Source organism: Rana temporaria, chromosome 4 (assembly GCF_905171775.1).
Source record: "Rana temporaria chromosome 4, aRanTem1.1, whole genome shotgun sequence".
NCBI lineage: Eukaryota > Metazoa > Chordata > Amphibia > Anura > Ranidae > Rana > Rana temporaria.
In genome coordinates, this window is record NC_053492.1 from 240,617,659 (window position 1) to 240,644,101 (window position 26,443).

A 26,443-nucleotide genomic window follows, 5' to 3' on the forward strand; every position below is an offset into this window, starting at 1 on the left:
GCTTTTATTTAAGATTTTGTGTATTCATTGTTGCCTTGATTCCCTTTGTGGCTTCTGCTTTTGACAGCTCAGATCAAAATGCTTTTACCTTTTTAACAGCGTATACACATTACTGTAATGGACTGTATAATATAAAATATGGCTGTATCTCAGCTCCCAGGAACATGTCATCACCTGTGCCAAAGAACTGTAGGATATGAATCTCCCAATACACACCTCCAGGCACTAACCTGTACAGGTGTATACCCCTGGATGCATGTTTATGCCAAGAGCTGTTCATATGTGGGCCAACTGTATCTTGTAATTTGTACAGGTGGCATATATACAGGGGTGTGTGTATGTGTGTATGTATATGTATGTGTGTGTGTGTGTATATGTGTGTGTGTGTGTGTATGTATATATATATATATATATATATATATATAATTTTACATTATACAGCACATTGCAACTGTGTGCATGAGTCCTTATCCTTTGTTGCATATCAGTGCTACGATCAACTGTATCTAATAGGGATGCACCAATACCATTTTTTTAAAGTGTTTGTAACCCTAAAAAAAGAGTTCCTGTTCCCTTGAAGCAGATTACACAGCACAGCACAGTGCTTGTGCTGTGTAATATGCCTCTCCTCTAAAAAAACAAACAGAAAAAAAAAACCTGGCTGATCTTGCCACTTCCTGGGTCTCCCTCTGCGAGCTGACCACGATAATCATGGCTGCTGAGCCCTGACCACCGTGGTCAGCTCTGTCTTCGACCCCCCCCCCCTCGGTTAGTAGAAATACTAACTAACTCTAGACATAACCACGCAGTATAAGTGTTTTATTAAATTGACGCATGTAAATACCTTCTCAGAGCTATCTTCAGGCTGCTCACGTGATTGGCGGCCACTCTACACCTCCGATTTAGGCCTACTGCAGGCCACGTGACCTCCCCGGCTGATGTCAAAGGGAGATTTCGGCCCCTTCTGCAGTAGGCCTGGATTGGAGGTGTAGTGCGGCCGTGAGTCACGTGACCGGCCTGAAGATGGCTCTAAAAAAGGTATTTACCTGCCTGGTTTTATTAAAACGCTTGTACAGTGTGTTATGTCTAGCTATAATAGAGGGGCTGGCAGTGATTTACATGTTTGTTGTTTTTAAAGCCTCATACACAGGATCGGACTTCCAACTGACTTTTCTGTGGATTTTGCTCCAAAGGGCGTTGTCCGTGAACTTGGTATGCATACAAACGGTAGGACTTTTTCAGCCAACAAACACGAACGTAGTGACATAATAGACATACTACGTGGTTTTTCTTCTCTTTACCGCCACCCTTTGGACAACTTCTGCTATTGTCTGATCTTTAGCATTGGTTCTGAGCATGCATGTTTGTACTTTGGACTTTAGTCAGATGGACTTGTGTGCACACGATCAGATTAGCCGATGTAGGACATTTGTTGCCGGACAGTTTGTCTGTTCACAGCGAATATTTGTCCAATAAAAAAGTGAAAGTTTGTTTGATAGAGCGCACACACGGTCGGATTGTCTGCAAAAACAGGTCCATCGGAGGTTTGTTGTCAAAAAGTCAGATTGTGTGTATGGGCCTTAAGACCAAGTATTGATACTTTTTCTCAAGTATTCGCCAATACCTATTTTTAGTGTTGACAGGTTTTCATGGCTAGTTTAAATCTTACATAAAAACTTTTTTTTTTTTTTTTGAGCCTGTTCACATATTTGCGGGCCGGCTGCAGTGCGATTTCAGTCAAATTCAAATCCTGAACCGCTGAACGGCACCGGACCGGGCTTTGACATTGCACTGAAAACCGGCCTGCACATATGTGAACTGGTATCAGTTTTAGTATCGTACTCGTGCAAATGCTTAGAATCGGTACAACGCTAGTATCCGATTTGCTGCCAAATCGTGTGTACCTGCATGCGTTCCAGCAATGGATGTGTGCTATTTCTCAGGGTTGGTGTGTTAAAGTAAAAAAAAAATGTACCTCTTATTTTTTTTTTTGCAGGAGCTTGTAAAGCATTGCACCAGCATTCAGCAGATTGCTGGTGCCATGCAGGTCCCCTGCAGATCTGTCAGTGTATCGGCTTCCTCGCATGAGGAAGCCGATGCATTCTGACAGGAAGACTCAATGAACTCGCAGTACCGTGGTAGTTGATTGAGAACTACAAGCTGCCGGACCTGTAGTTTTCCATTCACAGGACACTGAATGAGTGATGTAGGTGGGCTAGCGGAGCCTTGCTCAGTTACCGTGCAGGGAGAAAATCCCTGCTAGCTGTCAGATCAGGGTAGGGGGCGGGTGGTCCGTTTGTAACATGTTGCACCCTGAATATGGGTGTAACACAAAAGGTGAACTTATCCTTTTAAAGTGGAATTTCACCCTGAAGGGAAAGTTCTGCTTTATGCCCTCCTCTCGCTGTGCTGCTTTTTGTGAATTGTCCCACAGCCTTCTGGGACCTGTGACATGTCCCAGAAGGTTTCGGGGGGGAAACTTCAGATGGACTGCCGCAGCGATCTGACCAAAAGCGGGAGTGGGTACTTGTCACAGCCAGGTACCCAACCCCGCCCCCCCCCCCCCCATAAAGAGTCCCAAATGGAAGAGGAGTGGGGAGCGAGTACCGGCTCCCACCGTCTGTCAAATTGCTGCGGCAGTCCACAGGAAGTCCTCCCCATGCAACCATCTAGGGCATGTCGCAGGCCCCAGAAGGCTGCAGGAAAATTCACAAAATGCAGCTGGCTCGCACAGTGGACAGCAGACTGAAACGTAAGGAGTTGCAGCCAGCTGCCTACAGTAACCATGTTGGCGTCGGGGGCCCGAAGATTGGTGAAGAAGCGGTTTGGGTGAGCATGGTGCTAGACAGGTGAGTCCCCTTTTATTAAGTCAGCAGCTACGGTATTTGAAGCTGCTGTCTTAATTTTTTTTAATACAGTGCAAAGATCCTCTTTAATGTAATGTGTTAAAACCACAACATGGTTGGAAACTTATGTGACAGTGGAGTTTGGAAAGAGGGACTGTTACCTTCTAGAAGAAAGTCCTTAAAGAGGTATTAAACCCAAATCCAAAATTGTGATATATTGCAACTTGCCAGACATTTTTCCTGAGGGTTGCATCTGTTTAATTTTATTTGGCTTAATTCTGTTTTCACCTGGTGATCTGGCCAGTTACATACCCACCTGTATTTGTGAGAAACAACTCTGGAGGAATTAGCACAGGAGGCACATCAACATTGTCAGTCGGGGGGGGAGTGTTAAAGGGGTGTAAACCCCTCGTTTTTTTTATTCACCTTTTCTGACACTGACCCCCCCGCCCCCCGATCCCTCGGCGGAGACACGCTGTACCTCTCTTCCTGGGGTACTTGGCTCTTGATTGGATGGATTGATGGCAGCGTAGCGATTGGCTCCTGCTGCTGTCAATCAAATCCAATGACACGAGGGGCAGGGCAGAGTCCGTCAGACACAAATGCTGGACTCGGGAGCGCTCCCACAAAATAAGCCCCCAGGAGAGCGCTTCTCCTAGGGGGTTTACCTATGTGAGGAGGAGCCGCGAGAGCCACTGGGGGACCCCAGAAGATCGGTGCCACACTGTGCAAAACGAACTAAAGGTGTGTGTGTGTGTGTATATGTGTGTATGTGTGTGTGTATATATATATATATATATATATATATATATATATATATATATATATATATATATATATATATATATATATATATATATATATATATATATATATACTTTTTTGTTTTTTTTCCTTAGAGGGTTTACAAGCCCTTTAAATGTATCTGCAGATTTTAAAACCACTAAGAAATTTAAACCATCTCACACTTTATAAGGCTGGGTTCACATATGTGCAGCCGTGATTCACAGCTTGGGGTCCGATGCGTCCCTGTTTACTGGGTCCAAATTTTTGCCTGGATTCTCACCTGAACCAGACCCAAAGATGCACAGGACCCTTCTGCAATCCAGACTGTGCCCGCCCCAGGCCTGTGTGAATCAGCTTAATTTAGAGCTGGTCACACAGTTTTTTATTTCTGTCTGTGCCCACATTTAAGGATATTCACTCCCTCTGTTTTCATTATCATTGAAAGTGAAAGTAAAAAAAAAAAAATCCTGCATTTTGGGTTGTCCCCAGAAAAGTAGTAGAGGAGAAATCTTCCAATAGGGACACTAGTTCTGGTGACCTGGGGGTACCCTAGGGATTCCCTTAATTTGCAGGGATTTTTTCTCACTTCCTGCTTGGCTATGGGGCAGGACGTGAAGGGAAATCGTTGATCTAGGATGGTGAAAAAAAATCTGAGGGGTTATAATCATCCCTTTGTTTTATTCAAAATGACCTAAAAAACAAAAAAAATATGGCTTTGCCTATAGTTCTACTTTAACGTTTAGTGGCAGTCATGTGTGTTGTGTAATGTTTTCACTAAGGCCCCTTTCACACTGGAGCGTTATTCGAGCGAAGTCTCATCTGCAATCCCAATGTGTTGGTAAAGCACCACTAAGACCCTAAAGTTTTAGGGCGTTTTTGCAGTGCCTCTGTGTGAAAGGGTAAGGCGTCTTTACAGCGCTTTTCAATTAATTTCAATGGAGAGGGGCGTTTTTGGAGCGTTTTTTTTTCAGCACTCAAAAGCTGCTCCAAAGATGCTGCTTGCAGGACTCGGTGTGAAAGGGTCCATTGAGATGCATGGAGAGCGTTTTAAGAGCGCTATTTTTAACGCTAAAAAGCTTCAGTGTGAAAGGGGTCTTAGCCATGTGCCGGTTTTTACCCCCTGCATTGCACATCGCCGCTGACAGAAGAGAGGTAAAACGGCACAGGGCTCTCTTCTGTCATTCGCTCAGCCAATCAGCAGGTTACGGCTATAAATCATTGGGACATGCTGATTGGCTTGTGATTGGTAGCACAGCTGCAGTGGGTATATCTGCGGTAGGTAATCCTCAAGTGGTTAATCACCGCTGCCAGTGTTAAGTGGTTTGTCTCACTCATGTAAACTGATGCATTCTGGTGGAGTTTGTGCAAGGAAAACAGACTTGCTGGCTGGATCTCTAGATGAGAATAGAAGAAATACTAAAAAGGGAAACTAATTCAGCCATCAAATCTAAGCTGAAATATGTTTTTTTTTTTGGGGGGGTTTACTGTTCTAGGTAAAGAGCTTTATGGCAGGATTATCAGGATTTTTTTGTAAAACTTGCAGATTTAAAAGAATAGAATTTTTACATTTTAACACTAATTCTTTTATGACATTTGTGCATACAGTTTCTTTAAAAATGTATCTTTTACTACACCATTGATGCTATGAATCTTTGTGGCTTCTGATTACTACTTACAGCTCACATTCAAATACCTGTCCCCTGTCATAGTTAAAGGTTAAGATCATCTTTGCACCATGTTACACCTGTATTTTGGGTGTAACATTGTGCAAATGTCTCCCCTCCCACCCTCAAAACAAACCCCAAAACTATGCCATTTATTCATAGCGATCTGTTTGTACAGCCGCATCATTCACTGGGATCTGTGAATGCATGAACTACAGTACCAGTCTGCCACTACAGCAGACAAACTTGTAGTTCTCAATGGATTTTGAGTGTAATAATCTGCACACTCGTAGTCCAATGACACTTCCTCCAGCTCTAAAACTGACAGCCCATTCATATAATCACATTTTTTTTCTGGCAAATGTGCATTTACTATGAAACTATAGGCAAGTCAGCCTATAAAAGTGGATGCAGGGAGTGTACAGAGAACAGTTGCCTGTCAAAATCTGACATGTGAGTAGAAGCAGGTGCACAGTGTCTGGAAACATGGTTAGATGCCCATGAAAGTGTTTTTCTTGGATGAAGTGCTTGAAGGGAAAGTGATGTAGAGGAAATGCTCAGCATTGAGGCGTGTTTAGGATGTGGTGTGATGGCAGGCATATTTGTCAATTAGAAAAGAAAACAAAGGCGCAACAGCCTAGTGTATTACCGTTAAATGATTTTAATAAAATTAAAAAATATATACAGGGCCTACTCACAAATGTAGTGGGGGGGGGAAAAAGTTGCAGTAAAGCTTAGTCAACATAAGCTACAACGAGATGACGTCAAACCATACTCCGATTGATCGTAGAGGATGTGAAGGGAGTCGCCACCGGCTTGCGCGTTTCGAAGCTCTATGCCTCTTCATCAGAGCCCAGCAGTGAAAGCACCCTACAAAAGGCCTCCCTTATATACACACAGCCCATAAGCCCACATGACCATGCACCATGACAACGAGCCAAGGGGAAACGCCCCAGACTCCTCCCACTATATGAGTGTAATCTTGCATAACGTGTGTGTGTATGTGTGTGTGTATATATATATATATATATATATATATATATATATATATATATATATATATATATATATATATATATATATATATATATATATATATTACACACACACAATGTTGAGGGTAGTAGTATTAATGATGGTACTAACAGGGGAGAACAACTAAAGCAGAAAGGCAACCAAGGAGTGCAAAACTAGATAAAATGAGATAATGGTCAAAAAGTTAATAAAAATGGTAATGGTGGGAATAATGAATGTTGCATGATAATAACACCAATAATAATAATGCTGCTATCCAATGGTCATGTCAAAGATAAATAGTAATGGTAACACAGGTGTTACAAATGCCTATAATATCATCAACACATCCCAAGTGTTGTTCTTACTGATATAAGTGGTGTAACATGATACTAACATAGTTCATAGAGACCGGCGAAAATGCAGAAGCGTCACAGGCAATGTTGCGTGTATGTATGACACATGTATGGACCCAGGAACCCACTGCCTTCATGGATTACCTTTTGGATGAAGCGCCATCATCGCACAGGAGTAGACCAGCGTGGGCCATAGCGGACGTACTGTGCCTAGCAGGTGGAGCGCAAGCAGATCAATCTGCGCTCTGCATAGTCTGGTGCCAGAGACCTGCGTCATTGCCAACGCCGCCCTCCCGCATGTCACTCTTGTGACAAGTGGGCCAAGATCGCTGGACAGGCACCCCCCGCATCGCCGCCATTATAGTGAGGTCCAGACACTAGAGAGCAACTAGTAGTGGACTCCTACTTGCTGAAAAAGTAACTACAATGACTAGTGAGATGTCACTAATAATAAAAAAAGATGGCTATACTAGAGTTTTTGCACTCCATGGGGCCAAACTTTTCTTATACTTTTATGAATCAGCCAGCCACTGTGCCGTTTGGGATATAATTAAAATATAAATAGAGTAGTAATAGTAATAACTACAATCCTATCCAGAGTCCTAAAAATAATAGTAAAGTACCTATTGATGCCACTGCCACAACAGGAACTCTGTGACAGTGGCTTTGTTATAGCTTGCAGGGGCAGGTCATGGAGGGCATATGTGCATGTGTACCAATAAATGAAACTAGAATGTGGGTGCATCCCAAATGTATAAAACAAAGCCTTGATGGCTAGTATGGATGCACTACCCCAACATACTAGCGGGGGCTAAAACTATTCTACATGAGGCCCAGGGGGTGCAGGACCTATGCCAAGCCCATAGATTAAATATGATATAGTATAGTATATAATACACAAAAGGTGTGTGTGTGTGTGTGTATATATATATAATATATAACCTAATACATAAATGTAAATATAAATTATATAAAATATAAAAGAACACACAATTTTGTAAAATTACATAAATGTATAAAAATACACACATGTGTACCGTATTTTTCGGCGTATAAGACGACCCCCCTAATTTTCCAGGAAAAATGTTGGTTTTGGGATATACTCACTGTATAAGAGTACCCCCTTCTTACTAGTCTTTCTGGAAGCTGAGGGGTAGCCAGAACCGCTGACAGAAACAGACTTTTTCAAATCTCACTGTGCCATTACATTCCTCACTGTGCCATTACATTACATGCCCTCACTGTGCCATCACTTGCCCCCTCTCTGTGCCTGAGCTTGCCCCCTCTCTGTGCCTGAGCTTGCCCCCTCTCTGTGCCTGAGCTTGCCCCCTCTCTGTGCCTGAGCTTGCCCCCTCTCTGTGCCTGAGTTTGCCCCCTCTCTGTGCCTGAACTTGCCGCCCAGTGCAATCACTGCAAACAGTGCCATCACTAACTTTTTTTTCTGGATAGACTTCAGGCGGTGCGGTGTGGTGACAGTCTCCGTGCTGCGTGTCAATGATTTTTGGTAAAATAATCACAATAAGCGAATATTGATTGGTTTGGGCAAAAGTTATAGCGGCATCAAAATAGGGAATAGATTTATGGCGTTTTTTTGTAAAAAAAAAAAAAATATAGCAGTACTGCAACATTGTACTTTGTAAATGTCACTGGCAGGGAAGGGGTTAACACTGGGGGGCGATCAAGGGGTAAATGTGTTCGCTAGGGGGTGTTTCTAACTGTAAGGGGATGGGGCTGCATGGAGGAGACGACCAATCGCCGTCCCTAAGCATTATGCACAACAGAAATGTCTCCACACCCCTGTCTTGTTTACATTGACAGATCTCTATTCTGTCTGTCAGGAGCGATAGTGGGTGCCTGGCGGACATAGCGGCCGCCGGGCACACGCAGTAGCTCTAACGTTCTATGCTTTAAGAAAAAAAATCTTCTGTGTGCGTCAGCCGCCCCAGCACCCCCTAATACTTGCCTGAGCCCACTCTTTGTCCAGCGATGTCTACGAGTGTCTTGGCCGTCCAAGACTCCCTCCTGATTGGCTGAGACACAACAGCTGCGCTTTGACTCTCCCCGCTGTCAGCCAATCAGGAGAGAGGGGCCATGTCTGAATGGACACAGGGAGCTGAGACTTGGCTTGGGTGCCCCCCCCATAGCAAACTGCTTGCTGTGGGGGCACTTGACAGGAGGGAGGAGCCAGGATCACAGGAGAGGCACTCAAAGAGGAGGATCCGGGCTGCTCTGTGCAAATCAACTGTATCAGAGCAGGTAATTATAACATAACATGTTTGTTTTTATTGAAAAATGTTTACTTTACAATCACTTTAATGACACTTGCTGGCACCGTCACTTCCATGTACTGACTCTTGCTGGCATTGACACTTTGCCAACACAAAAAGCTTTGCCAATGCCTCTGCTCCTGCCTGATGCTGTCAATATTGCTCGCTGGCTTGATGCTTTTTGCCTACACATAAAAGTAAATGGTGTTGCAAAAGAAGTGACTGGAGCTGCACTGTTCTAGTTCTCTATTTCCCAGTGCATGCTGGGATTCAGGAACCTCCATTGCACGCCTATTCTTTTGGGGAGCTCATGACCTTTTTGGGCAGTCAGTTTCCAAAAAGGAGGTGGAACATCCCCGCGGTCGTCTTTATGGTATGTGAAACTGAAAGCAACGAGGATTTAGTAACTTTTTGTTTGCCTGCTTTGGAGGGCAGAGGGAGAGTTTTGGGGGTTCAAAGTTGATTCCTCACACCCTATAAAAGAAATGTAAATATTTAAAGCACCCTCTGTGCAATTGGACATGTGAATAGGGCACGTGTATGTACCACGTGTGAGGTATCGCTGCAGACATCATAATGAAATCGATAATTCTAGTGCCAGACCACTTTAACTCTAAATTGGTAGCCTGTAAAGCAGGCATGTCCAAAGTCTGGCCCGCGGGCCAAATGCGGCCCCTCTGTTGATTTAACATGGCCCCCTGTGGATTTGGATATATACATTGTTTTATATACCGTATTTATCGGCGCTGCCTTGGAGGGGCAGGACAAGCGCTGTCAGATTACATGAAGAGAATCTCCTGTTTACTCAGCAGCTTCTGTATTGGAAGTCCGTCTCCTGGGATGCCATTGGATGACTGTTCTGTCTATCGTAGGAGGCGGAACTTTGTATTAAAGAGGCCATACAGTAAACAAGATATCATCCTGTTTGTAATCTGCCAGCACTTGTCCCGCCCCCCTCTCTCTGCCCGCCGAGGCTGCAGATGGGCATCGATCAGGCTGCGCTGATGGCACATGTGAGGCTGCGCTGATGGCACATGTGAGGCTGCGCTGATGGCACATGTGAGGCTGCGCTGATGGCACATGTGAGGCTGCGCTGATGGCACATGTGAGGCTGCGCTGATGGCACATGTGAGGCTGCGTTGGTTGCAATGGTGAGGCTGCGTTGGTTGCAATGGTGAGGCTGCGTTGGTTGCAATGGTAAGCCCATGCGTGTTATACGCCAATATATACGGTATATCCAAATGACATGCCCAAGCTCATCCTTAGTCCTGAGCAGCGCTCTGGGATTCGCTGGGGCCACAAAAGAAATATATACAGTATATCCAAATAAAATGCCCAAGCTCATCTCTTTACCACACACCGCCACAAAGGCAAGAGAATTCTTGTTGGGCAATGTATTTGTGCTCAGAGGAACAAACTTAGACCGAATTGTAATGGTTCAAAGAATGTCAGGCAAAATAGTCGGCCCTCACGCATTTTCACTTCATCAATTCTAGCCATCTTTGAAAAAAGTTTGGACACCCCTGTTGTAAAGGCTTTCAAAGCTTTGCCTGTGGATTCATGCACTGTAGTTTTGTAGCCATTCCATGGGCGCGCACAATTTTTAATGTGTTTTTTTTTTTTTTTTTTTTTTAACCGCTTCAGCCCCGGACCATTTTTGGTGGTCAATGACTGGGCCACTTTTTACAATTCGGCACTGCGCCGCTTTAACTGAAAATTGCGCGGCCGTGCAACGTGGCCCCTCAAACAAAATTGATGTCCTTCTTCGTTTTTTTTTTTCCCCCCCACAAATAGCTTTCTTTTTGTGGTATTTGATCACCTCTGCCGTTTTTTTTTTTTTTGCACTATAAACCAAAAAAGAGCAACAATTTTGAAAAAAATATCAATATTTTCTTTTTGCTATAATATCCCCCAAAATATATATATATATATATATATATATAAAGTTTTTCCCCAGTTTAGGCTGCATTCACACGTAGGCGTTTTGCAGCGTTTTTTACCGCGATTTGCCGCGACAAAACGCAGCGTTTTTCCCCGCGGTTTTGTACAGGTCATTGGCATCAATGTAAAACGCCCAAGCCGCCCGATTCGCACGTCAAAAAAGGGTCCGGGACTTGTTTGAAATTCAGGCGTTCGGCGTTTTGCGTTGGAGATGTGAACCATCTCCATAGAGAATGTTATTTTTCCCCTCTAGCGTCTTTGAGCGTCGCGCTTCAGGCGACAAAACGCTCAGGTGTGAATGCAGCCTTAGGCCGATACGTATTCTTCTACATATTTTTAGTAAAAAAAAATCACAATAAGCATTTGATTGGTTTGGGCAAAAGTTATAGTATCTACAAAATAGGGGACTGTTTTATGGCATTTATTTATTTTTACTAGTAATCGGGTTAACCACTAGGTGGCGCTGCAGGGGTTAAGTGTTCCCTAGGGAGTGATTCTTACTGTTAGGTGGTGTGGCTACACGTGACACGTCACTGATGACCGTTCCCGATCACAGGGAACGGTCATCAGTGACAGTGTCACTAGGCAGAATAGGGGAATGCCTTGTTTACAAAGGCATTCCCCTGTTCTGCACTTGTACAAATCATCCTTTTGCTAGAAAATTACTCAGAACCCCCAAACATTATATATGTTTTTTTTTTTTGTTTTTTTAGCAGACACCCTAGGGAATAAAATGATGATCATTGCAACTTTTTTTTATCTTGCGCAGTATTTGCGCAATTATTTTTCAAACGCCTTTTTTTGGGGGGGGGGGGGGGGGAATGGTTTCATGAATTAAAAAATAACAAAACAGGAAAGTTAGCCCAATTTTATTTGTAAACTATGAAACATGTTGCGCCAAGTAAATGGATACCTGACATTCACGTTTTAAAATCGCGAACACTCTTGGAATGGCGCCAAACTTCAGTACTTAAAAATCTCCATAGGCGACGCTTAGAACATTTTTACAGGTTACCAGTTTAGAGTTACAGAGGAGTTCTAGTACTAAAATGAATGAATGAATGAAAAACTTATAAAGCGCGGCGCATGCGAACTGAATCGCTTCTTGTTGCTCTCGTTCTAACGCACGCGGCGATACCTCACATATGTGGTTTGATCAGCGTTTACATATGTGGGCGGGACTTGCGTGTGCGTTTGCGTCTAAACGCGAGCTCCCGGGGAGAGGGGCATTTTTAAATTTTTCTTTTTCTTTTTTTATCACTTTTATTCCTATTACAAGGAATGTAAACATCCCTTGTAATAGGAATGGTGTGTGACGGGTCCTCTTAAGGGAGAGAGGCGGGGTCAATAAGACCCCACATCTCTCTTCCAGGCTGGAAAGAATGAGATCTGGAAAAATAAATCACTGATCTCATGCTTACTAGCAGCAATCGCAGCTTTGTTTACTTCTGGAAACCTGGGCATGACGTCATCACATCGTGCCCAGGCCTCCGACGGTCATAAAGATGACTGGTGACCATCTGCTTACCAGTCATCTCTATGCTCATCATGTGATAAGACACTGGTGCCGGACGATTCTTTCTCCGGACCCCCGATGGCACGAGAGAGCCCGGAGAAGCACCGGATGGCGTCGAGAGGGGACAACGTCCCCTCCCGCCGCCTACAAGAACGATCAAACGGCGGAACTGACGCTATGATCGTTCTTATCGTGCGCAAAATCGATGACAGAAGACAGGTCGATGACAGGTAATCTGAATGATACCTTCTAGTTGCAGGCATCATTCAGATATCGCCCGACAAAGCCCAGGACGTAATATGACGTCCACCCAGGATGGTAGATCCCATCTGTGGACGTCATATTTCTATGGCTGGGTATTGAAGTGGTTAAAAATCGCTGGTCCCGCCATTACTAGTAAAAACAATAAAAAGTCCCTAAATCCTTCCCCTATTTTCTAGATGCTATAACTTTTGCTATAACTTTTCCAATACCACAGAGGTGATCAAATACCACCAAAAGAAAGCTTTATTTGTGGGGGAAAAAGGATGTACATTTTGTTTGGGTACGGCGTCGCAATTGTCAGCTAAGTCAACACAGTGCCATATTGCAAAAATGGCCTGGTCATTAGGGGTAAATCTTTCCAGGCTGAAGTCGTTAAATATATATAATTGTATTACTTTTTTTTTTCTCAACATACACACCTGTCCTTGTAAAGCTGGCCATACAGATTTTGGCCATTTCCTGCTGGATTGGTTGCAATTCAATAGCTCGGTTGCCTTGCCAGCAACACTTGCAGTGGTAAATTGTCAGCCTAACCGTGACTTTAGCCAGTCATCTGCTGTCATTGTTGGGGTATTCTGACAGTCACAAATGCTGGCTGTCAGAATACAATAGCCAGCAGGGTAGATACATCCATCCTCATTAAGCATCAATGAAGGAACCTGACATTTTATGGCTGAATGAAAGAAATCTGTTTATAAGCAGCTTTAGTCTAACAAATGTTGTGGCTCATACAGTGAATGCACCAAGCACTGTAAGGCACACATCACATTTAACCCCTCGATCGCCCTAAATCAGTAACATTAGTACAGGGACAATTTATATTTTTAGCACTGATCACTGTATTTGTATTGGTGTCCCTGGTTCCCACAAAGTGTCAGATTGCCCACCATACTATCGCAGTTCCACCATTACTAGTATATAAAAATAAATCATATATGTATTCTATATCATAGTTTTATACAGGTGAAACTCGAAAAATTCAAATATCGTGCAAAAGTTAATTTATTTCACTAATGCAACTTCAAAGGTGAAACCAATATATGAGATAGACTCATTACATGTAAAGAAAGATAGTTCAAGCCGTGATTTATCATAATTGTGATGATTATGGCTTACAGCTCATGAAAACCCCAAATCCACAATAGAATATTGTGAAAAGGTGCAAATCTCTAGGCTCAGTGTCCCACTCTAATCAGCTAATTAAAGCGGGGGTTCACCCTTAGAGGGCACTTTTCCCCCTTAGATTCCTGCTCGTTATTACTAGGGGAATCGGCTATTTATTTTAAAATATGTGCAGTACTTACCCGTTTACGAGACGCATCCTCTCCGTCGCTTCCGGGTATGGGCTTCGGGAATGGGCGTTCCTTCTTGATTGACAGGTTTCCGAGAGGCTTCCGACGGTCGCATCCATCGCGTCACGATTTTCCGAAAGAAGCCGAACGTCGGTGCGCAGGCGCAGTATAGAGCCGCACCGACGTTCGGCTTCTTTCGGCTACGAGTGACGCGATGGATGCGACCGTCGGAAGCCTCTCGGAAGAATGTCAATCAAGAAGGAACGCCCGCTCCCGAAGACCCATACCCGGAAGCGACAGAAGAAGAAGCAGCTCGAAAACGGGTAGGTACTGCACATATTTTAATATAAATAGCCGATTCCCCTAGACCGAACGAGCAGGAAGCTAAGGGGAGATTTTTTTTTTTTTTTTAAATGGGTGAACTCCCGCTTTAAGCCATAACACCTGCAAAGGGTTCCTGAGCCTTTAACCACTAGCCGACCAGCCGCTGCGGTTATACGGCGGCAGGTCGGCTCGGCTGCGCAAAATCACGTAGGTATACAACATTTTGCATTTCAGCCAATAGGGGTGCGAGAACCGGGAGCTGTGTGTGTAAACACACGGCTCCCGGTCCTGTCAGGGGGAGAAATGACTGTTCGTCTGTTCCTACAATGTATGAACAGCGATCTGTCATTTCCCCTAGTCATTCCCGACCCCCCTTCAGTTAGAACACACCTAGGGAACATAATTAACCCCTTCTTCGCCCCCTAGTGTTAACCCCTTCCCTGCCAGTGATATTTTTACAGTAATCAATGCATTTTTATAGCACTGATCGCTATAAAAATGCCAATGGTTCCAAAAATGTCAAGTGTCCACCATAAGGTCGCAGTACCGATAAAAATCGCATATCGCCGCCATTACTAGTAAAAAAAAAAATATATATATTACTAAAAATGCCATGACGCTATAACTTTTGTGCAAACCAATTAATAAACGCTTAATGCAAAAAACATATTCTTCTACATTATCAGCCTAAACTGAGGGAAAAAAATGTTTTATATATATTTTTTGGGTGATATTTATTACAGTAAAAAATATTCTTTTTTTTTTTTTTCAAAAGTTGTCGCTCATATTTTTGTTTATGGCGCAAAAAAGAAAAACCGCAGAGGTGATCAAATACCACCAAAAGAAAGCTTTATTTGTGTGGGGGGGGGGGGAAAAAGGACACCAAATTTGTGTGAGCCATGTTGCACGACCGCGCAATTGTCAGTTAAAGCGACGCAGTGCCGAATCGCAAAAGTGGCCCGGTCATTGACCAGCAAAATGGTCCGCGGCTGAAGTGGTTAAATGGTCTCTCAGTCTGGTTCAGGAGGAATCGCAAGCATGGGAAAGACTGCTGACCTGACAGTTGTGCAGAAAACCATCATTGACACCCTCCATAAGGAGGGAAAGTCTCAAAAGGTAATTGTAAAAGAAGTTGGATGTTACCAAAGCGCTGTATCAAAGCACATTAATAGAAAGTTAAGTGGAAGGGAAAAGTGTGGAAGAAAAAGGTGCACAAGCAGCAGGGATGACCGCAGCCTGGAGAGGATTGTCGGGGAAAAGGCCATTCAAAATTGTTGGGGATTTTCACAAGGAGTGGACTAAGGCTGGAGTCAGTGCGTCAAGAGCCACCACACACAGACAGATCCTGGACATGGGCTTCAAATGTCGTATTCCTCTTGTCAAGCCACTCCTTAACAACAAACAACGTCAGAAGCATCTTACCTGGGCTAAAGAAAAACAGACCTGGTCTGTTGCTCAGTGGTCCAAAGTTCTCTTTTCTGATGAGAGCAAATTTTGCATCTCATTTGGAAACAAAGGACCCAGAGTATGGAGGAAGAATGGAGAGGCACACACTACAAGATGCTTGAAGTCCAGTGTGAAGTTGATTTGGGGAGCCATGTTATCTGCTGGTGCTGGTCTTCTGTGCTTCATTAAGTCCGGGGTCACTGCAGCCGCCTACCAGGAGATTTTGGAGCACTTCATGCTTCCTTCCACAGACGAGCTCTATGGGGATGCTGACTTCATTTTCCAGCAGGACTTGGCACCTGCCCACACTGCCAAAAGCACCAAAACCTGGTTCAATGATCGTGGGATTACTGTGCTTGATTGGCCAGCAAACACTCCTGACCTGAACCCCATAGAGAATCTATGGGGCATTGCCAAGAGAAAGATGAGAGACATGGGACCGAACATTGTGCAGAAGAGCTGAAGACCGCTATTGAAGCATCCTGGTCTTCCATAACACCTCAGCCGTGCCACAGGCTGATTCCCCCCCCCCCCCCATGCCACGCCGCATTGAGGCAGTAATTGCTGCAAAAGGGGCCCAAACCAAATACTGAGTACATATGCATGCTTATACTTTTCAGAGGTCCGATATTGTTCTATGTACAATCCTTGTTTTATTGATTGCATGTAATCAAATTTTCTGAGGTTGTGGATTTGGGGTTTTCATGAGCTGTAAGCCATAATCATCAGAATTATGACAAATCACGGCTTGATCTATCTTGCTTTGCATGCAATGAATCTGTCTCATATATTAGTTTCACCTTTTAAGTTGCATTAGTGAAATTAACTTTTGCACGATATTCAAATTTTTGGAGTTTTACATGTAGACACTATAACTTTTGTGCAAGCCAATCAATATACGATTTTTTTTTCTTTTACCAAAAATATGTAGCTTAATACATATTGGCCTTAATTTTATTAAAGGGTCACTAAAGGAAATTTTTTTTTTTAGCTAAATAGCTTCCTTTACCTTACTGCAGTACTGGTTTCATGTCCTCATTGTTCGTTTTTGCTTTGAAGTAGCTGTAATTCTGCTCTGATCTCCACACTTCCTGGTTGCCTGTTTCCTTATAACCATCATACTGGGAGATTTTCACGGTGGTCTAAGCTGACATTACTGTGTGTCTAAAACTCTTCAGAACCAATCAGATTCATTTTAAAAACAAAACACTGCCCTGGATTTGTTTGTTTTTGTTCTGTGAGTCTTCCCGACTCACCTCTCACCCGGAAATTCATGTATGTACCTTTAAAACCGAAAGTGAAACTAGAGGCACATTATATGATGGATTAAATTCAATTTTTAATCATTTTTAAAGGGAATCAGTTAACTTTTATGTCTCTATACCCAATAAACAGTTATTTCAGCAAAAAACATTTTTTCCTTTAGTGACCCTTTTGGGAAAGTAAAGTGTGTTTGTTTTTTTTGTTTTAATTCTTCAGTCTTTTTTTTTTCCCTATTTTATAGCGCAGCAAAAAAGTGGTGATCAAATGGCACCAAAAGAGAGATCCATTTGTGTGAAAAAACAATTATACATTTTATTTGGGTACAGTGTTGCATGGCCACCTAACAGAAAATAAAAGGCCTGTTTATGAAGGCCAGGTGTAAATCTTTAGGAGGTTGAGTGGTTGAAGTGTGTGTAAATTTATTACCACATGTTTTATCTTTTGTCTTGCAATCGGTAAAGTCATAGACAATATATTACAGCGTTAAATTGATTGTAAATGCTTTTACTTGACCAACATACAAAAGATTAAAATAATTGTTGCACACTTCCACCTCAAGACATTGTAAAACTGGCATGTACACCTTGCGTTTGTGTCCTTTGATTTATATATATATATATATATATATATATATATATATATATATATATATATATATATATATATATATATATATATATATATATATATATATATATATATATATATATATATATATATATATATATTAGGGTTGTCCCGATACCACTTTTTTAGGACCGAGTACAAGTACCGATACTTTTTTTCAAGTAGTCGCCGATACCGAATACCGATACTTTTTTTAAATGTGCCCCCATATGCAGCCATGTCCCCCACATATGCAGCCATGTCCCTCTAGCCATGTCCCTCACATATGCAGCCATGTCCCTCTAGCCATGTCCCTCACATATGCAGCCATGTCCCTCTAGCCATGTCCCTCACATATGCAGCCATGTCCCTCACATATGCAGCAATGTCCCTCTAGCCATGTCCCTCACATATGCAGCAATGTCCCTCTAGCCATGTCCCTCGATGCGGCGGCGCGATGCAGCGGCGGGGGGGGGGGGGGAAGGGGGGGAAAGTATTCTATTTAGGTATCGGGGGTATTTGCACGAGTACGAGTACTCCCGCAAATACTCGTATCGGTCCCGATACTGGTATCGGTATCTGGACAACCATAAAATATATATATATATATCTCTCTGTGATTGAAAAATGAGACAAAGATGAACAATTTCAGAACTTTTTTTCCACCTTTGTAATGTGACCTATAAACTGTACAACTCAGTTGAACAACAAACTGAAATCTTGGAGGGAAGAAAAATAACAAACTGAACCACTTCCATACCAGGCACTTACGCACCTTCCCGCCCAAGCCAATTTTCAGCACTGTCGCACTTTGAATGGCAATTGCGCGGTCATGCTACACTGTACCCAAACAAAATTGGTGTCCTTTTTCCCCCACAAATAGAGCTTTCTTTTGGTGGTATTTGATCACCTCTGCGATTTTTTTTTTTTTTTTTCCCCAACAACTAAAAAAAGACTGAAAATTTTGAAAAAAAATTACGTTTTTATTTTTTTCTGTTAATTTTTTTGTAAATAAGTTTTCTCTTTCAATTACGGGCACTGATATGGCGGCACTGATGGGCACCGATGAGATGGCACTGATGGACATCGATGAGGTAGTACTGACGGGCACAGATGAGGTGGCACTGATTGGCGGCGCTGGTATGCGGCACTGATGGGCACTCATGGGCGGCACTTATGGGTGGCACTGATGGATACTTATGGGTGGCACAGATGGGCACTGATAGGTGGGCACTGTGGTGTGGCACTGATGGACACTGTGGGGCAGCACTGATTTTCCCAGGGTGCCAGTCAGTGCCCATATGAGGGCACTGATTGGCATTTTTTTTTTTTTTTTCATGCTTTTTTTTATTTTTTGGACTTTTTTTTAATTTATTTATTTATTTATTTTCAGGCTTTTTTTTTTTTTGGCCCACCCTGGACCACCAGGGTGGGCTTCCCTGGTGGCCCAGTGTGGCGATCCGAGGGGGGGCTGCGCTGATAAACAATCAGCGCGAACCCCCCCCCCTGTCAGGAGAGCCGCCGATCGGCTCTCCTATACTCGCGTCTGTCAGACGCGAGTGAGGAAGAGCCATCAACGGCTCTTCCTGTTTACATCGTGATCAGCCGTGGTTGGACACGGCTGATCACGTGGTAAAGAGTCTCCGCCGGAGGCTCTTTACCGAGATCGGTGATGCAGGGTGTCAGACTAATGTGCCAGCCGGTACACAAAACTCTCAGGCACCCGTCCACTGGGGGAACGTCAGGAGCTTCTTGGGTGATGACATCACTATATCACTTTAGATCACCCACTTGCATACGTTTGTGTCCGGCAAGAAGGTGGTTGAGGTAGCGCGATTTATATTTTTCTTATAAATATTACTGTACTTACTGCTTGCCTGCTCCCTGCACCCACAGTCAGATCTACATTTTAAATTGGTTAATTAAAAAAAAGAAAAATCTATATCAACGTTAAACTCAACAAGAAAAAAAAATATATATAATTTTTTTTTCTTGTTGAGTTTAACTTTTGATATAGATTTTTCTTATTTTGATCATTTGTAAATGTAGATCTGTGGGTGGTGACATAGGGAGAACTGAGATTTTTTGAGAATCTAAGCAAAAAAATTGCGATTCTAATTTTTCCCAGATTCGCGCAGCTCTACTGCCACCATCATGCTTCAGTGTGTATGGTGTTCTTTTGGTGATGGGCAGTGTTTTCGCGCCAAACATATCTTTTGGAATTATGGACAAAATGTTCAACCTTGGTTTCATCAGACCATAACACATTGTCCTACATGCTTTTTAGAAACTTCACATGTGTTTGAATTTTTTTGCCAGGCTTGGATGTTTTTCTTCGTAAGAAAAGGCTTCCATCTTGCCACTCCACCCCATAGCCCAGACATATGAATAATATGGGAGGTTGTTGTCACATGTACCACACAGCCAGAACTTTTGGTACTGACTAAGAAAATGTCAGGAAAGACCTACTAGATCAGCTGAACTTTATTTGGAGTTAATCAGAGGCATTTTAAATGATGGCACGTGTGTACTTACTCCTATTTAACATGAGTTTAAATGTGATTGATTCCCCCAAAAAGATCTGTTTGTTTTAAAATGTTGCCATTAAAGCAGTGCATGCATCGAGTACAGGATGCAGCGCCCATTTGAATAAGCCCTTAAAAACCTTTCCTGTAGTGTTCTTTGCTGTTTCACATGCTACTCCTGCATGTCATGCAGAACATATCAGCCCCAAGATGGACAGGGCATCTCTTCCTAATTTGTCTTTTATGATTTGGCCCACATGACACACATGAACGTGTAAACTCTGCTGTGTGTTCTGATAGTTGCGTAACCATTGGTAAAGATAGGATGTATATCTATCTATATAAAAATTATAGAATCATTTAGGGGTGCAACGGATCGTGCGCGATCCGAATGGGTCGACCTGTTCGGATCGGCACAGTAAGCAATCCGCGGAACGCACCGCCGCCGCGGCCTTAGGAAAGACCGCGGCTTCGGCCTAGCTCCATCTTGGTACACTCAGCGGCGGTGCGCGCTGACGTCATCACCCCTCCCTCTGCTCGTGGATTTTTTTTATTCTGCAAGAGCGCGCTGACTCTGCATGCAACCTGAGTACAGCGAGACGGACCGAGTACATCAGTACAGTGAGTTGGCTAATGGCTTAAAAGCCATTAGCCAACTCGCTGTACTGATGTACTCGGTCTAGTAACACTGTAATTACCATTTTTGCCACTGTAATAATAGTCATAGCCAACATTGCCCCCACACTAGTAAAACAGTAACACTGTGTGTTATAGCCATTTTTCCCACTGTAATCAGTGGGAAAAATGGCTATACACACAGTGTTACTGTTTTACTAGTGTGGGGGCAATGTTGGCTATGACTATTATTACAGTGGCAAAAATGGCAATTACAGTGTTACTGTTTTACTAGTGTGGGGGCAATGTTGGCTATGGCTATTAATAATAGCCATAGCCAACATTGCCCCCACACTAGTAAAACAGTAACACTGTAATTGCCATTTTTCCCACTGTAATGGTCCCAAAAATTGTCCGATATGTCCGCCATAAGGTAACGGTCACGAAAAAAATCGATGATCGCCGCCATAGTAAAAAAAAAATAAATAAATAAAAAAAAAAATTTAAAAAAGACTTGTCTTGTGTAGTTTTTTTTTTTTTTTTTTTTTTTTTTTTTTACTGATCCGAAAATGATCCGATCTGTGACTCCTGATCCGAGGGTCGATCCGATCCGTGATTTTTTTGATCCGTTGCACCCCTAGAATCATTTTGTGTTGGGTGGGCCAAATCACAGAGGGAGAAAAAGTACCCGCTGTCAAAATGAAAGCGGAACTGATTTTGATAAAATACTCGCCTCAACCTTCCAGTGATATAATGGTTGCATCCCTCTTACTGCTATCATGTTCTCCTCGGGTGCTGTCTTTTAATCCTATTGGCTGGTGGGGGATGATGTCATACCAAGCATGTAAACAGAATGCATGCTGCACAGCTCAGTGTAAAATTCAATAGAAAGCTGAAAGCAGGGGGGTAAATATGTATTGTTGCAGTAACATAGCATGTCTCTTTTGCAATAAAGAGCTACCAGTTCAGTTTTCTTCAAGTTTAGTTTAGTTCTGCTTTAAGGCAGGAGCAGACTCGCATGAGTGTCATGTGGGCCAGATAGCTTGGGAGAAAATAGGAAGTGCCAGGCTTTTCTCGAAGCTGAAAAAGGAGCATGCACAACAATGCAGAAGGCTGTGGATTAGGCTGTAAAGCGTTGCCATTCTTAGTAATGAAGTGCTATAGACTGTCGAGATTTCCAGGTATTTTTTTACTACCCGATGCTCTGTATTTCAAAGGGTAACTCCACTTTTGAGGGAGAAAAAAAAATGGCAATTAACCACTTCCATACCGCGTCATTGTGAAATGACGGCGGCAGGAACCTCTCGCCGATCCGGGTGGACGTCATATTATTCCCGGCGATCTAGGGCGGGCGCGCTAGTTCGCCGATTCCCAGATTTGTGCAGCTCTACTGCCACCATCATGCTTCAGTGTGTATGGTGTTCTTATGGTGATGTGCAGTGTTTTTGCGACAAACATATCCCAGAAGACAGCGGGGGCGTGGCTGCCGCAGTTCTGTATTCCTGGAAGTGGGTGCAAATACCTGTCTTAGACGGGTATCTGCACCCCCCTCCCCCTGACACCAGAGGGGGGGTTCCGGAAAGCGGAAGCTCCATTTTTGATTTCTTGGCCATTTTTCAGAGAATATGAATGCTGACACAAACTTTTCTTTCACTTATGGTTGGTGTTTGGCTGAAGCCATTTATCATCAGTCAACTGTTTACTCTTTTTAAATCAGAATGACAACCGAAACTAACCAAATGACCCTGATCACATACCCCAGTTCTTAATACCATGTATTGCCCCCTTTAACATCAATGACAGCTTGAAGTCTTTTGTGGATGAGGCTCTTTATCATCTCGGATTGTAAAGCTGCCAATTCCTCTTGGCAAAAAGCCTCCAGTTCCTGGAAATTCTTGGGCTGTCTGGCATGAACTGCACGTTTGAAATCGCCCCAGAGGGGCTCAATGATGGGTCAGGAGACTGAGATGGCCACTCCAGAACCTTAACTTTTATTCTGCTGTAACCAATGACAGGTCAACTTGGCCTTGTGTTTTGGTTATTGTCATGTTGAAATGTCCGTGTGTCCCATGTGCAGCTTCCTGGCTGAGTGTAAATTTTCCTCCAGTTTTTTTTTTATAACATACTGCATTCATCTTGCCATCAATTTTGACCAAATTTCCTGTGCCTTTGTAGCTTACACATCCCCAAAACATACGCGATTCACCTCCGTGTTTCACAGTAGAAATGGTGTACCTTTCATCATAGGCCTTGTTGACTCCTCTCCAAATGTAGTGTTTATGGTTGTGACCAAAAAGCTAAGTTTTGGTCTCATCACTCCAAATGACTTTGTTCCAGAAGGTTTGAGGCTTGTCTCTGTGTTATTTGGCATATTGTAAGCGGGATACTTTGTGGCATTTGCGTAGTAATGTTTTTTTTCTGGCGACTCGACCATGCAGCCCATCTTTCTTCAAGTGCCTCCTTATTGTGCATCTTGAAACAATCGCACCACATGTTTTCAGAGAGTCCTGCATTTCACCTGAAGTTATTTGTGGGTTTTTCTGTGCATCCCAAACAACTTTCCTGGCCGTTGTGGCTAAAATTTTAGTTGGTCTACCTGACCGTGGTTTGGTTTCAACAGAAACCCTAATTTTCCACTTCTTGATTAGTTTGAACACTGCTGGTTGGCATTCTCAATTCTTTGGATATCTTTTTTTTATATCCCTTTCCTGTTTTTACAGTTCAACTACCTTTTTTCCCCGCGCAGATCCTTTAACAATTCTTTTGCTTTTTCCCATGACTCAGAATCCAGAAACATCAGTGCAGCACTGATTCCTCTTCTGATGTACTTTGGAGGGGAATGGATCTCTTCCAGCACTTGGCTCAGTATTGGATATTAAATTATGTGACCACTGTATACTTCAATGGCATACAAGTACTTGGCAGGTATTTACAAGTTTGTTATGCCTGATAAAATAGAGTGGCTGCCAGTGACAATTTGCAAAGTTTCCTTTTCTACTACAAGCGGGAGAGACACAGAGGAAGGAGCTGACCTGGGGGGGCAGGGGGATTTGGCATCGCAGGGAGGAGTCCAGAGCTGCGGATGACCGAGGCACTTAAATTGAACCACGGTAATCGGGGCTCAGCAGCTATGTGGGTGGGTTAGGTGATCCTGGTGAATAAGACTCTTTGACAGAAGTTCTGCCTCATGACAGCAAACCATGCATATGGCATATTTTGCAGTTTAAACCATATAATGAAATTGCTGCTTTCTTCATGTGTATGTTTTAAATTCTGCATCTTTGTACAAAAATGTTATTTTTTTTATTTTCTCAACAGACTCTTCTTGAATTTGCTGAAAAATGGAAAGCCTCAGAAGATTCTTTGCCGTTATTGGAAGTGTACATGGTAGCCATTCATAGTTACTCAAATGCTCGGCCATACCTTACCTCACAGTGTGAAAATGTTGGATTAGTACTTGAACGACTAGCTTTGTGAGTATTTTTACAGTGCTGAAAATTATACAATTGTGTATATGAAATTGCTGGATTTAGACTTTTTTTTTTTTTTTTAAGTACTCGCCAATACCAATTACTGATGCCTATCGCCTAGGTAGAGGGTGGTTTGGGAGGTGGGTGGGATTAGGAGGGTAAGTGAGAGTAGAGTTGGGGGAGTAGAAGGGTAAGTGAGGGTAGGGTGGGGGGATAAGTGAGAATGAAGAAGCACAAGGGTGATGAGTATGCAGCAGAGGACTTCTCTATCCTGTCTATGTAATTTGTAATAAGGGAAAAACTTGCACGCTACTATGTTCTAATTTTTAAGTAAATCTAATCAGAGGGTGGTGATAAATGGGGGAGTACTCGGAATGGTCATGGGTGGGTAGTGGGGTCCCCCAGGGTTCTGTGCTGGGACCAATTCTATTTCATTTGTTCATAAATGATCTGGAGGATGGAGTAAATCTCTGTATTTGCAGATGATAATAACTTCTCTGTAGGATGTGAAAACCTTGCAAAAAGATCTAAACAATTAATGGGGTGGGCATCTACATGGAAAATGAGGTTTAATGTAGAAAAATGTAAAATGATGCATTTGGGTGGTAAAACTATGAATGTAATCTATACACTGGGGGGGGGGGGCCTCTGGGGAAATCTAGGATAGAAAAGGACCTGGGGGTCCTAGTAGATAGCAGCAGCTTGGCATTGCATGCCATTGCTGAGCCTAACAAAGCAAACACAATATTGGCCTCCATTAAAAAGGGGATAAACTCCAGAGATAAAATAATTCTCCCACTCTACAAGGCTCTCGTCCGGCGGCACCTAGAGTATTTTGTCCAGTTCTGGGCACCAGTCCTCAGGAAGGATGTACTGGAAATGGTGAGTACAAAGAAGGGCAACAAGGCTAATAAAGGGTCTGGAGAATATTGGTTATGAAGAAAGGTTGCGAGCACTGAATTTATTCTCTCTGGTGAAGAGACGCTTGAGAGGGGATATGATTTCAATTTGCAAATACCATACTGGTGACAATAGGGATAAAACTTTTTTGCGGGCCGTTGGCTCCCGCTGCTGTCAATCAAATCCAGTGATGCGGGGCAGAGTCCTGCTGTCTGTGTCAATGGCCACAGCAGCAAAACTCAGGAGTGTGCCCACACAAGTTCTCTGCAGGGGCACTTGAGGAGGATAGGGGCCGCTCTGTGCAAAACCCTTGCACAGAGCAGGTAAGTATAGGCATGTTATTTAAAAAAAAAAAAAAAAGCCTTTACAATCACTTTACGTTTACTATTCCACCTAAACCACAAAAGGATGGAGGCCCATTTTAGTTGAAGCGGTAGTAAACCTCTGCAATAAAAAAAATAAACTTTCCCCTGCAAAATAATGGCATAATGTGTTGGTATGCATCGCATACTAGCACATTATGAAATGCTTGCCTTAGAATGAAGCCCTCCAGCGGTGTGCTGGGAGGGCTTCACAGGATCCCTCAGGTTTCGGTACTGTGCTCTGAAGGTCTGGCACAGTATGCCGACCTTCAGAGTGCATGCGCCAGTGAAGTCACCAGCTGCATCTAGTGTGAATCTAGTCTAGTATTCATTTTACCTACAGGTAGGCCGCCTTATAGACTTACCTGTAGGTAAAAATCATGAAGCGTACTTTACTACCGCTTTAGGCAATGTCAAATCAATGTCAATGTCAAATCCTGGATAGGATAGGGTGAAATATAGCTGAAAATACATCCTTCACATAGATTGAGATAAGTATTTTATGCACGCATGAGCCCATTTAAATAAAGTGGTCTTTAAGGTTTTGCGTGGTCGTCTGATTTATATTGCTGCTCAAGGACTTCTGGAGGTTTATTTTGAAATTTGAAAGACTAAAACTCTGTAAAAAGTCCAGGTAGGGACTTGGTTATGAAAATTAGCATGTCATCTGCATATACCTCCAATTTATGTTCTTGAAGATTAGTTAGTTAATGTTGGCATTTTTTCTAATTTGGCAGAGTAGTGGCTCGAGAGTCAATAAAATATTTTGGGGGGGGGGGGGGGGCATAGCTGACAGTCCGCAGCCCTGTCTAATGTCTGATATTGGGGTGCCATGTTGGGAATCTTTGTCCAAAGCCTATGTACTGCAACATTGCCTTCATAAAGGACCAATCCATTGGAATTGCTTTACATCATGCCCGGTGGCAAACATTGTCGTAGATGGTTTTGTTTTTAACCACTTGCTTACTGGGCACATATACCCCCTT

At 43.0% G+C, this 26,443-nt stretch overlaps 1 protein-coding gene across 2 annotated transcripts in view; it reads left to right on the forward strand.

The window, feature by feature from the left end:
- Positions 1-26,443, forward strand: part of ZNF292 (zinc finger protein 292) — a 110,633-nt gene that overhangs the window by 21,954 nt on the left and 62,236 nt on the right. For both annotated transcript variants that reach the window (XM_040350070.1, XM_040350069.1), the window contains exon 2: positions 24,044-24,198. In XM_040350070.1, coding sequence (XP_040206004.1) covers positions 24,110-24,198 — 89 coding nt within the window. In that variant the 5' untranslated portion in view covers positions 24,044-24,109. The remainder of the gene's footprint in view (positions 1-24,043; positions 24,199-26,443) is intronic.